The sequence below is a fragment of the Gigantopelta aegis genome, chromosome 10 (genome assembly GCF_016097555.1).
Source record: "Gigantopelta aegis isolate Gae_Host chromosome 10, Gae_host_genome, whole genome shotgun sequence".
Classification (NCBI taxonomy): Eukaryota; Metazoa; Mollusca; class Gastropoda; order Neomphalida; family Peltospiridae; genus Gigantopelta; species Gigantopelta aegis.
Genome location: NC_054708.1, coordinates 76,255,864 through 76,270,431, shown reverse-complemented (window position 1 = coordinate 76,270,431; position 14,568 = coordinate 76,255,864). Strand labels below are relative to the sequence as shown.

Here is a 14,568-nt window from a genome sequence, read left to right as displayed (position 1 = left end):
TTTTAATTAGATTGATAAACAATCCTTTTCTGCTAATGGGAAAATGTTTCGGGTTTCCTCTGATGATTACGTGTCAGAATTAACAAAGTTACAAATGTTTGACATCCAGTAGCCGATGATTACTTAATCAATGTGCTCAAGTGGTGTCGCAGTGGCGTCGGAAGGTGCCACAAATTGTGGCACACTTTTATATTTATACACTTTTACACTATTATAAAGCAAATATAAAGCAAAATATCTGAAAAGTCGCTTCCTGCGACAGTGTATCGTTAAATAAAACTAACTTCTAATCGAGGGAAATACAATACTCATTTTATGCTTATTCCGATGAATGAAACTAGTCGTTTGGAATATAGTCAAATTATCAAGTTATCTCCCCTGGCAATTAAAGTAATGCATGTAAACGACTGATAAGTCTCGTGTATTGTAAGTATTTATGGAATGATTGTTTTATATTTAATCGTAGTAGTTTATTTTCAGAATACACGTGACAGAGTAATCTTAATTAATGGCATTCGCCAATTACCGCATTGTTAATTTAAGCTGGACAAAGATTAAGAAGAATGAATTTTGATTATCTCCCCTGTATTTGTTTTCTAACAGTGTTACACACCACTATTAATTTTGTAATGTTATCAAAAACGGACGTCGCCGTTTAAGGAGAGCTGTCACTCGGGTTCCCCATCACTCAGCATGAGTTTTCATTGACACTGTCAGTGAAACCTAATTGAAAAATGTATGGGCCTACTTATTGATAGGAAAAAAAATGCATCATGAAGAAAACCGTGATCTGGGCTACCTCATAAGGCCAAGAGAATGAAAGTTATAGATTTGTGTCCGAACAATTTTAAAAACACATGAGGCTTTTTTTCATTTCACATTATTCATTATTTTTATTGATATATTATTTCCATAGTAGATTCAAGTCCAAATGAGGGTATAATATCCGCCCGGTCCCCTCCATTATTATTTTTAGTTAGGGTTGAGGGTTAGGGTTAGGGTTAGGGTTAAGGTTAAGGTTGGGATTAGGGTTGGGGTTATGGCTGTGGTTAGGGCTAGGGTTGGGGTTAGGGTTGGAGTTAGGGTTGGAGTTAAGGTTAGGGTTAGGGTCAGGTGAAGGGGGGACCGGGCGGATATTTTTCCCAAATGAGGTCTTTGACATGTTTGAAGGTGGAATATAAAGTATTGAAATTTTTTAATTTCATTTTAATTGAGCTCTAACTAGCTAGCTAGGGCCTATATGTCTCCTTTGGATTGGTGAAGGACCAATCACATCATTCGACACATCAAGAGTTCGGCAATTTTTGTCAAATGTTTGGAATATACTGCTTCCTGCTTGGGGATTCAATGCTCTGCTGGGCTACACTTCAGAATGTATGACGGAGATGGCAGTTTTGGCGCGAAGGACCTCGTAGACATTACCACTATTGACGATTTGGAACTTGAATTTGTGTGATGATCATTAAGTGCCTTTTTTGTGCAAATAATGAATTTTTTTGTAAATAATGAAAATTTTCATCAGTAGCTTTCACGGCATGCGGGCGTTGGATGCAAATCTGTAACTTTCATTCTCATGGCCTATAATTAAACTGGTCTACTTACATATAAATGGTATATAATAATTAAATATATGACTTGTTTTTAAGGAATCTACATATGCGTGAATCCTGACATTGGAATGCTTTTTTTTTAATTAAGAAAACCTTCCCCAAAACAAAGTTCACAAAATTAATGAGGAAAAGACACTTGATTAGACATTCAAAATATTGTTATACATATGTAGGGAAATGTATACACAATCGCCATTTTGCACTGTAAACTCGATATTAAATAACGTGTAATATTAAACAAACATGAAGAAATAACAGTTTTACACCATTGTCGTTGTCAAAGTCTCGCCTGTTTCGGAAGAGTTTCGGTGACATCACATGATGACATGCATCACTCTTGAAAATCAAGAATGTCATCATTAGACTACGACCTACATTTAATCTCTTGACAACAGAAACTAGCATGAGTATTAACATTTGTTGGTTGATTTTGATAAATTGGAACACGGTAAACATTATATCAATTATCATCAAATCAATCATACATTACAATGCACATGCATAGAAAACATTTCCCATTTATATAGGCTAGATGACAATTACTAGCAGATACAGGCCTACTTATTAATAATTTGTTTACTAATCCTTTTCCAGGCCTGCACAAATTGCACGGACAATTGTTTCGTTTGTGCATCGGTTATGCCATTTTATTTGGCATAACCGATTTACCATTCATGTCAAATTTACTGAATGATTAATCCCGGCAACGTACCAACATATTTTTATCACGAGTACAAACATTAGACTTGTTCCTGACGCAGTGCTTTTTCGTAGTGTGTAACGTAACCAGTCAAGTTTGTATAAATATCTTGCGAAATAGGTGCATTCCCATTTGTTGTTAGAAGGTGTTATAGCCGAATTTAACCAATAAAAAATGGCGATATTGTGATGGTCATTATAATCTCGAACTGGATACGCAACCAGGGTAAACCAGAGTCACAGTGACCCTATTATTAACTGTAATTCTGAATCGGATACTGACAGTGACGATGACGACAGTTTGCAGTGAATTCTTATTTATTCACACATAGTTATGCACACATGATGATGTGTTTTGTATAACAGGTCAAGCCTGACAAAACATAAACATAATAATATGAGGGATCTAATTCAGACAGTAATGCACACCTGAGATGCTTGGGTCATGTAGTTCTAATTGAACCACCACCTCAGAACCAGTGGATTTTTCCCATCCGAACTATCCTAATCATGTCATTGTACATAATAATGAAATTCAAGCCAAGTTGATTCCTACACATGTTTAGCTGCACATTCATCAAACCATCTAACACTGAAAAGATATCTATAATTGTGTGCATCAAATTATCTGAATAGTGGATATTGAAATTTAAAAAATCAAATTGTCTGCATCAGTGTATGTCATAATTATATTTCTATAACACTGCTCCTGAATTTTTTTTAAAACTCCATTCCTGAAAGGGAAAAGAATGAACCAAACAATATAAAATTAGAAGAAAACATTATTGGTTTATTGGTTCATTTTTGAAAGATATGTCTACATTTACATGTTCCAAATACTTCATCAATTAATAATGCTTGGATTTTCACTTGCCTAAGCATTATGAGGTGTGTGATTTTTCACTCATCCATAGCGTTTTTGAGGTGTGCGATTTTTCATTCGCCTAAGCATTTTGAGGTGTGCGATTTTTCGCTCGCCTTGGTTTTTCAAAAGCCAAGGACTGATGTATGTCATGTCTATGGCATGGTGTATATAAAAATTCCCTCGGGTCTCACTACACAGATGTCATCTGCCATGGAAACCCATGTTAAATTGCCCAACTTCAAATGAAGATTGCCAATAGAACGGATTCTCGTTGGCACTAACAACATACACCATTGCGAACATACATTATATAAGCATTTATTTTCACTCCAAAATTGAGAACATTTCCGTCTCAGTTTTTTACTGTATGACCGCATCTGGCTGTAGTACTGGTCAGAACAGGTGGTTCATTAACCAATTCACTCCAGCTGTCTCTTGCACTATACACCCATGCCCCAAAAGGTCAATGTACAATATTACAAAATAACCTGGGCAAAATACAGCCAGAAGGCTAATTACCATTAAACATACATATGTTTTAATTCTTCACCATTTTCTAGAAGTGAATATGTGAACCTTAACATGTGTCACAATTAGGAACTATAGTGGACCGTGATGAATGAAATCTCACCCGAAAGTGAACTTGTTACAGATCAAGTTTGACTTTCATGGTAATTTACCCATTTTTAGGGCTTCTAGATTATGGTAGCCCCACTCCCATGGCTAGTGATATTCAGTGTTGGGCTAGTAAATAATTACTATAACTAGCCCGACGGCTAGTGGGGAAAAAAACTCATGTCAAATGCTAGAGTTACATATTTTGTAAATATAAATATCCAGTCCCCTCTTTCCACCCCAATCTAAGGATTTTAAAGCTTAATTTCCAGAGACTTGGCCCACGACAGACATGCCTGAAACCATAGTGGTTTATGGGCATGTTAAAAATACTCACTCAATCTCCCTCTTTAGGTGACATATCAGATTATTACGATTAGCAAAACTGTATTTATTTAAAGTAGGGCTAGTACATTTTTAATCATGGCTAGTACATTTTTAAAATTACTGATCCCATGGCTAGTGGATTTTTATAAAATTCTAGAAGCCCTGCATTTTTGACAGAGTTATGACCCTTGGACTTAGGAGATACAAAACGGTGAGGGTTTTTCCGATATTTTTTGCAATACCACAAAATACATGTAGCTTTATCAAGTTTTGTTACAGAACCACTTTGACGACAATTTACACATTTTTCACACAGTTATGGCCCTTGAACTTACGAGATATGATTTCTTTTTTTTCTGGACATGGGTTGGTTTTTTTCAGTGCCTGAAGACATTGATATGAAATTTTGTTTATAGCTTTATCATGTACTATCACAGATTAAGTTTGACTTTAATAGTAAATTACTAATTTTTCACAGAGTTATGGCCCTTGAGTTTAGGAGAAATGAAAATTGGTTGGGCCAGTTGTGGTGACTTGTATTGCTTTACAGTACTCTCAGAATGTTTGTTTAATTTATGACTAAAAATGACACATGGTTTTTAAAACATTACATACACATGTATACATGTACATGTATGGATGTAACTGTTGACAATAAAGCTGCTCATGATCTCTCCCTTACCACCACCAGGAAATAGTGAAATAAAGAGTATTCAAGAGTACAAATTAAAATTCTTTGACATGGCTTTGTAGATAATAATACCATTTCATTTTCTTATCAATTTTCAAAATGTCAGAACACTGCGAAATGTTGCTGAATTGAATGATCATAAATTGCATTAATGCATTGTTTTGTCCATATTTCATTGCTTTTGACAGTTTTGCCGTTTCCTGGTTTATAGAACAAAGAATTTAAAACCTCACTCAATAAACAGGATACTGGTACCCCTCAACACACGTTTTATGTTTTTGGGTTACACAGTGGGAATACTGTCATACCTCAAATGAAAAGGTAATGTGTGGTACTATAAATGAATGTAAATTTTTGATATATCATCTATACAGTACTCTCATAATTTATCATCTACTTGTCTGATAATTTATCATTTACTAATCTACAATGGCCTAGTAATCATTGCATTAACATATACAGTCAGGTATGCCTTTAACTTTTTCTTTCTTTCTTTTTAAAAATTATACATGTAATAACTAATATTTGGTTTTCAAAAATTGGAATTAATTATAAAAGTATCTTGAAATGACAATATCTTTATGAAGCTGCTTTATATGTAGATTTATCAGCAGTGATACACACCAGATTTAGATGATAGTATTTTTTGGAAGTACTTGATAATATTTAGCTCTGTACTTAAATCTCTGCCTTTTGCAATTGCAGGTTAATTTGGAAACACCATGGAAAAGCAATACACAGTAAAATTCTTTACATCGTTTGTGGACCATTTACAAGAACTCTGCAGAACATCCTTTCAGTTTGACCAGACAGTTGAAGTGAGTGGATACATCTGTATTGAGGTGGACAATTCTAAAAAAGAACGCTACGTCTTAAGTGAGGTGATTCATAACTACGGAAATGTTGTCAGTGAAAGCTTCTGTCACAAGGCTTTTAAGACGACCACAAAGAGTCTTCAGTATGGAAGGCCGCAGCCTGCTCATGGCAAGTCATTCCCCTTTGAAAAGGAAAACAATGCACACCGACTGGTGGATGATGGTAGCAGTAGTTACCAGAGAAGCCGCCTGAAGTCGAGAAGCAGGGACGAAGCAATGGCAGGATATGCTTATTCAGCATCTCCAGCACATCACAATGCAAGTAAGCTGCACCTCCATCACAGATCACCTCATCCACCTGATCGAGGTGGGGACATCTCGGTCCAGCACGCAGTACGGGCAACAAAGGAAGAACGATCTTCACACACACAGTCCTGTCAGTATCAATCCAGTTCTAAACTTCCAAGTTTTGCAGAAATGGCCGGCCAACCTCCAAATCCTAAGATGGCTCGCATGTCTGCCACCACTGACTGGGTTGGACTAGTTCCCTCTGTGACCCATTTAATACCACACCAATCTCTTGGAAACTCTACTGTTGGCAGTGCCAGTGGCATATATACCTCATCGTCAAACACAGCTGTCGAACATTCTTTACCCTTGATGTCACCTACCCTGTCCAGGAACCAGCCACAGTCCAGTAGAACTCCAGAACGCAGGAGTTCAGGCGCATCATCCTCGGCCGTGTCTCTGGGAGAGGAAAGTGATCGCATTATTGAAATTGACTTGGATGAATACGAGGATGATGATCTGAGTCACGTGAATTCCAACATAAGCAGCATTACTGGAAATCCAGGACATATTAGTCAGTTTCGAAACTCAAGGGACTTCGCTCCAGATCGTCCCAAAACAGAAAGATTCATTCAGGCTAATATTAGGTACGCTTTAAATTTGATAACCCAGTTTCTAGAGGCTCGTGGTGAGAAGCGGCAGATCCACTCAATTCCCCCAGATGAGCTCGACAGCTACCTCTCCGTCTTCTACACCACTGTGCGTAAAAGCAACGGTGACGAGTTTCAACCCACCTCTTTCAAAACCGTTCAGAATCACATTGACCGATACCTCAGGGAAAACAAGTATCCATATTCAATAACAAAAGACTCTGTGTTTGAACAGTCGCAGGCAGCATTCAGAAAGAAGCGCGATCAGCTGATTCAGACGGGAGCGGGGACGTCGAGAAGTAATCCAATGAAGCATGGCGATGTGGACGTGCTGTTTGAGAAGAAGCAGCTGGGAGGACACACGCCTAACTCGCTCATCAACACCATGTGGTTCATGAACAGTGCTTTCTTTGGAATTTCCTCCCACCACGAGCACCACAGTCTGAACTGGGGCGACATCCTGCTGGGTCGAGATCCAAGCGGCAAGGAGTGTCTGACCTACATTTGCCGAACTCAGCCCAACAAAGTTCTCACGATTTACGCACAGCCGGAGACGCCCACCAAGTGTTTCTTGTCCTTCTATAAACAGTACATGGCTGCAAGACCCCAGGACATGCTCGGTCCTCATGCTCCGTTCTATCTTGCTATAAACTCGGCCTGTACACTGGATGATGGCGACGATATGGGAAAAGTGTACAAGTCTGAACGTATCTGCCCAGAACGCCTGATGAATGTCGTACAAATGATGATAGCGGCTGATCCGGACAACCAGCTGAGTAACTACGGCATTGAAACAGTTGAACGTGGGAAACAAGTTCGTGCTGGCGACAACCAGCCAAGTAATGGTAGTCACCAAATGAATAACGAAAGGCTCCAAAGAGAGAGGGATAGTTGTCAGGTTGACAAGGAAAGGAGTAGTCATCTAGCTGATAACGAAGGCTGCCAGACGGACAGCGCCAATCAGCAAGTTGCTGTTGGTAACGAAGATCGCCAAACCGACAGCAGTGATAAGCAGATCGGTAACGAAAGGCGTCAAACTGATGACCACTGTCCGCAAGTGACTAACGACGATCACCAGTTGATGGGTGGTGGTACTAATATTGACTGTCAGCAAGTAACGAACGACGATCCCCAGTATATGGATGGTGGTATTAATATTGACTGCGAGGGTCGCAAACTTGACGACGATTATCCACATGTCAAAAGCGAACTGGAGCCTGTCTCCTTTGAGATGGACTCTTTGTCGGAGGATATGGACAGCTAAACTGTGTAGCCGCTGAAGTCTTTAGCCATATGGTTAGGTGGCAAAGAAAGGAATGTTTAATAACACCCCAGCACATGATTTAATCAGCGCCAATTGGGGATCAAGAACGTGGTTGTTCCAAGGCTTGGCCTCGGATTATGCCAAAGAAGAATAATCTTGTTTCCTCCACATGGGTTAAAATCTTACATGTCGCGTTATTTTTGGGCCTGTAGGAGAACATTTTAGTCAAAACATAGTAATACAGTTGTGAGAATCGAACTCGTTATTTTAAGATTTCAAGCGTTAACGTCAGTCACCAAGGCTTTATCATGGTAAAAGGTGTTCGTACTGCACGAAACCTTGAGACTATTCTTGGAATTAAGGATGTTACAGGCGCAGTGTTACGCCACCAGCTTTAGGGTGGTAAATGTAGGTACGTGTTTCGTATCACATTTTAAGATCCAACTTTCATGGGTGCATAGCTTAGTAAGAAGTTGTTATTCCACTACACCGACTTGAACTAATCTCTAACTGTTCTCGGCGCCTATTTATCAAAGACTGAAAATATGGAAAATATTTTTATGCACATGATTTTTATTTATATCATTTGTTTTATTTCCCCTATGTTATTATGTGTTTATAAATAGAAGGGATTGCCTTAAAGACCACGGATAACTTGCATAAAAACTTCAGATCTTTGACAAATACGGCTCCTGAACAGACAGCCCAAGATAAGGTGGCTTGAAATTTTTATTAGCTATATTATGTACGGAAGTAAATTAAAATGAATGAATGAGTGGATTGAAACCAGCTAAATGTACATAAGAGAAGTAAAATTGAATTACCAAGTCGCCATTTTATTGATTAGCAATATAGTTCAGAACATTAGGTCATTATAAATTAAAGATCGATTTTATTTTTTATTTATTTTATTTTTGATGTGGAGGGGTGAAATTTTATATTTTAAGGACGCTTGAATTGCCGCACGTCGAGCACAGAAAACATTTTGACCGTTGAAAGAAAACGGTAGTTGGCTTTAATTTTCGTGGTAGGTCTGGAACAAATCAAGGATTTATTTTATATTGACCAAAATCATTATATATTTTATTTTTGTTATAATGAGTAATTATTAACACGCTATTAAATAAGATGCGTGTGATATTGTATAAATATTTTATGCGGTGCAGTTACAGCAGTATCGGGCCCAAGAGCTAGTGACCTTTTTAAGGGCTTCAACAATCTGAGAATTACAAATATGGATCTTGTGGTTATATAGACACTTCATTTAAGACCCTTTTATCGTGTCCATTGTAGGGCTACACACACAGACATACACAATACACAGACAGACACACACACGCACAGAGAGAGACGCGCGCACACACACACTCGCACAGAGACGGACACATACACACAAACGATCCACCAGGATTGTCGAAAGGCAGATACATAAAGTAATGGGTCTGCCTTAATGTACAAGTTTCTGAACCCCACATATCACGTTATGGTAAACGGGTTCACGAAGCAGTCTTAGTATTGAGATCACCATAAGCGCATAACTATCGTATGTACTTACGGTGATCTTAGCTCTAAAATTGCTTCATAAAATGGGGTCCTGGACCATACCTAACCGTAACTAATTAGGGGCAGCGAAAATGAGAATGAGATCATGGATGTACGTTCAGGAAGACTGGTGACTGGGTTTTGAACCTAACGTTAGATGAATGTCGTATGATAAGGGCGATGGTACCAGTCAAATTGTTCACGAGCGCTCTGCATTCTGAACAAGACCTTGATCTTCTCTAGCAAGACAAATAGGGCACTTTATAAACTTGTGCTAACGGGGTATGTCAGTGGGAAAAGTGCGTATGAAAGACCCCTTGCTGCTAATAGAAAAATGTACTGGATTTCGTCGGAAGACCGAGTCGGAATTATCAAATGCCCGATATCCAATAGCTATTGATTAATTAATCATTTACTAGCTCTAGTGATGTCATTAGGCAAAACACTAACTTGTTCGAGGAGTAATAGGGGAAGGGGCCAGGCTACGTATTCATAAACGTACTTAAGTCAATGTATGATACTTATTTATGTACTTTAAGTATGTATTTAGGTATCATACATTGACTTGAAGTACGTTTATGAATACGGAGCCAGATGACTCCATCAGTTAGGGGTCGGAACGTAGCCCAGAGGTAAAGCGTTCGCTTGATGCGCGGTCGGTTTTGGATCGATCCCCATCGATGGACCCATTGGGCTATTTCTCGTTTCAGCCAGTGCTCAACAACTGGTGTAACAAAGGCCGTGGTATGTACTATCCTGTCTGTGTGATGGTGCTTATAAAAGTTCCCTTGCTGCTTATTGAAAAGAGTAGCCCATGAAGTGGCGACAGCAGGTTTCCTCTATCAATATCTGTGTGATCCTTAACCATGTGTCTGGCGCCATATAACCGCAAATAAAATGTGTTAAGTGTGTCGTTAAATAAAACATTTCCTTCAGTCAGTTAAGTACATCACTGGAAGCGGTTTAATCTAAATAACTGGTTCGGTGGCAAAAATATACGGGTTTATAAATTTGGCTTTAAAAATACGGAAGGTCCCGGTAATGTGCAGATGTTGTAGACCTTTTTAGGGGTCGTTCATAACTGTACTCTGGGTTTATATTGGGTTGGGGGTTTTTTTTACCACCCATTTTCCTAAATTAGTATATAAAAATGTTGTCTTTGTAACATTTTTGTTTGTTTTGAAAGTGTATGTTAGAATTAACATTTTCCCTAGCATACTGTTATTAGGTTTGTGAATTTGTTTATAATTGTGAATATCCAATTAACGACTTCCATTTTCGTATGTTTGTATATAGTATGTACATGTATATCAATTAGCATAACTCTGTATTTAGTGTGTATATGTATAAAAATAATATACATAAAGTTCTGTGTATTTAGTGTGTTCACGATATGCATAATTCAGCACAATATGTATAAAAACAATATACATAACTGTTTAATAGAACAAACTGTATGATCAGTGTGAATATGATCAGCAATTTTGTAGACGTATTAATGGTACATTTTTACATTGTTTTACTTCCAATAAAACTGTATATGTGTCTGTGAAAATGTGTTTCACATGTTCTATACGTAGATGTTTGCACACTGATTTTATTTGTTGTCACATTATCGGTATTCTGAATTTTGAAGGTAACCATCGATTAAAACTTATTACAAAGTCCTTTAAAAAAACAAACCCAAAAAACCCCAAACATTTCTTTAAGGCAGAAAAAAGTGGGTCTCTGGTCAGACCAAAGTTCTAGGTGTTTTTTTTACATCCTCCTCATATGCCTTGGTCCATCCTCAATGACCATGGTAGCCTCTCCTTTGCCTTGGTACCCTAAATATTTTCCTAAACAGTAGCGCGGGGTTTCTGTACAATCCACAGGTTACTCCTACATACGTTATACCGTGGAAAAAAATAAAAAATAATAATGCTGACGTGCGAGTGTCAACATCGACGCCCACGCCGACCAAAGACCAGACATATTTTGTTTGACCTAACAAGCTTCGGTTATCGATGATTCATTGATATTTTCATTAGGCAGGACTGTAGAAACGATATTTTAAAATGTGGGCCGATATATTTCAAGTGGAGGGTTCACTAAGGGTTTGCTGTTTGAGGGTTTGTTCTTGGGGGGGGGGGGGGGGGTTTTGGTTGTTTTGTTGTATGGGTTTGGAGGTTTTCTCGATCTTTGGGTGGCCTCAAATGTAATTTCCTGTCTTCGAACTTCAGGGGCTGGATGTAGCAGTCGGTTTGGGATCGATTCCTATCGGTGGGTCCATTGAGCTATTTCTCGTTCCAGCCAGTGCACTACGACTGGTATATCGAAGGCTGTGGTATGTGCTATCCTGTCTGTGGGATAGTGCATATAAAATATCTTTGCAACCGATGAAAATATGTCACAGGTTTTGTCTCTAAGACTTTATGTAAAAATCACCAAATGTTTGACATCCAACAGCCGATGATTAATAAATCAATGTGTTGTAGTAGAGTCGTTAAACGAAACAAATGTCTTCTTCAAACGTGACCATATGCCCGACGCCACATAACCGTAAATAAAACGTGTTAGTGCGTTGTTAAATAAAACAGTTCCTTTCCTTTCTTCAAACGTGACTTCTTGGACCTGAAACGTAATCTCTGCAATGTTTTAGATTACACAGAGAGAACAAAATCTTATGGTCCTGGAGTTCGATGGGTGGGTTGTTGGGTCCGATCACTACGGGCCCGTTACATTTAAGCCTGGTAGATACTGGGTATGTATGTCCTAGACCAGTAGGATTTCCACGAGTACTCTCGCTCGGGCGGAGTCTAGCAAGACTCGTATCCGTTCACAGGATTCGAATACCCGTGCAAGGACGAGCACTTTCATTTAATTGTATTTTTAAATGTAATTTTATCATGCTTGCCACCGGTTACCTTATAGGGTTGTGAGATATGAAGGGAAACAAAAGTTGAATGTGTGGAATACAGTATTATCAATGACATGATATGGCATCCATGTTCAGCGCTGGAATTAAGGAAGGAAATGTTTTATTTAACGACATACTCAACACATTTTATTTACGGTTATATGGCGTCAGACATATGGTTAAGGACCACACAGATATTGAAGGAGGAAACCCGCTGTCGCCATGTCATGGGCTACTCGTTTCGATTGGCAGCAAGGGATCTTTTATATGCACCATCCCATAGACAGGATAGCACATACCACGGCCTTTGGTGTACCAGTCGTGGTGCACTGGCTGGAGCGAGAAATGGGCCAAACGACAGGGATCGATCCCAAACCGACCGCGCATCAAGCGAGCGCTTTATTACTGGGCTATGTCTTGCCCCCTGGAATTAAGACGCATAATGCTGTTTTACTTATTCCTTGCTCTCACTATCATCTAGTGGCGGGGAGGTCCGGGACTCGTGGAGACCCTACAGTCCAGAGTAGGTCCATCGCTAGTGCCAGTGAAGATGGGCATCCAACCCATATTGACCTGTGCTCCACTGCAGGCACAGCAAGGAGTGTGAAAGGATGTGTTAAATACTGCTTAGCTACTCACCGGGACAAAGTTCAAAGTGCACACAAGTTTGAATGTAGCGGTAAATAAGGTCAGGTTCGTTATTGGTGAGATGTGTGACAGTACAGGGCATGTCATAAAATGTTTCGTCTGGCCAGTAATGGGATTACTTTCTTTTTTTTTTCTTCTTGTGGGTTTTTTTGTTGGTTTTTTTTTTTTTTTTTTTTTTTTTTTTTTTTTGGGGGGGGGGGGGGTTGCGGAACTAAGGAAGTCAAAAATGCTTCCCATTATCTCTGAAACTAGCAGCTTAACCCCCCCCCCCCCCCCTTCTGATTTATTGTGAGGGGTTGTAGTATGTATACCGATGGGATACATTATTATATTGGTTGAAACGTTGCGTATAGTAGTTTTAGCTATACAATATTATGTTAAATCCGTTGAATATAGACCATTGGGCTATTTCTAGTTCCCACCAGTGCACCACGACTGGTACATCAAAGGCCGTGATATGTGTTATCCTGTCATGATGTGGCGACAGCGGATTTCCTCTCAATATTTGTGTTGTCCTTAACCACATGTCCGACGCCATATAACCGTAAATAAAATGTGCTGAGTGCGTCGTTAAATAAAACATTTCCTTCCTTCATTCATTCATTAATCATGGGTGCAATTTTAAAACGTTCCACCACATGTCTTCGACCTTAGGTGATCCCACTCCACAAAAATGTATGAGAAATGAAAACAAAATATTTTTTATGTTGTGTTGTGAAAGATGTCTTAAATTTACAAAGCTTGTTGTGTCTTACGTGTAAATACAAACATTTACAATGCTTAAAGACCTGTGTGAAAAATTGGTTTCGTAAATTCGACCCAATGTGTTTTTCGTGTGGCTTAGAGCTTGTTTGATGTGAATGTATTCGAAATAGGCATCACACATTTCAGAGCAGCATTTTCACAATCCACTTGTGTGTTTCGTGTGTGTATTGATTTACTAATGGAGCATGCGAGGGCACGAAAAATTGACAAACCATTTAAATACATGATATAAAATGAATAATATACAGCTTGTATTTTATGTTGTGACAATGAATACGCTGTCAAGTTAATGTTAATGTTATTGTGTAAAGTGTTATATATAATTTTTTTAGACGGGACGGGACTGGTGTATTGAAGGTCGTTGTATGTCTTGTGTCTATGAGAAATACATATAAAAGATCCGTAATTGCATCTAATGCAAAAAGGGGCGGGACGTAGCTTAGTGGTACAGCGCTCGCCTGATGCGCGATCGATCTAGTGTGCTCATTGGGCTATTTCTCGTTCCAGCCAATGCTCTACAATTGGTGTAACAAAGGCCGTGGTATGTACTATCCTGTCTGTGGGATGGTACATATAAAAGATCCCTTGCTGCTAATCGAACAGAGTAGCCCATGAAGTGGCGACATCGGGTTTCCTCTCTCAATGTTTGTGTAGTCCTTAACCATATGTCCGACGCCATATAACTGTAAATAAAATGTGTTAAGTGCGTCGTTAAATAAAACATTTCCTTCCTAATGCAAAAACAATGTATTGGGTTTTCTCTGAAAACTACGTGTTAGGATTACCAAAACGTGTGACAGCCACCAGCCGATTATTAATTAAGCAGTATGTTCTAGTAGTGTTAAGCAAAACAAACTTTTAAATTTGAACATTTATAAAAATGTCACTAC

At 38.7% G+C, this 14,568-nt stretch overlaps 1 protein-coding gene across 1 annotated transcript; it reads left to right on the top strand.

Annotated features, from left to right (window-relative positions):
* The first annotated feature begins 383 nt into the window (after positions 1–383).
* On the top strand, positions 384–8,719 carry LOC121384210. The gene is made up of 2 exons (XM_041514485.1): positions 384–426; positions 5,513–8,719. Exon 2 carries the CDS (start codon positions 5,530–5,532, stop codon positions 7,822–7,824), a length of 2,295 nt encoding a protein of 764 aa, XP_041370419.1. The 5' UTR covers positions 384–426; positions 5,513–5,529; the 3' UTR covers positions 7,825–8,719.
* Positions 8,720–14,568: the final 5,849 nt, after the last annotated feature.

Bases quoted from the DNA above. Each gene is read 5' to 3' on its own strand.
- LOC121384210 (XM_041514485.1), top strand. From the start codon at position 5,530: ATGGAAAAGCAATACACAGTAAAATTCTTTACATCGTTTGTGGACCAT.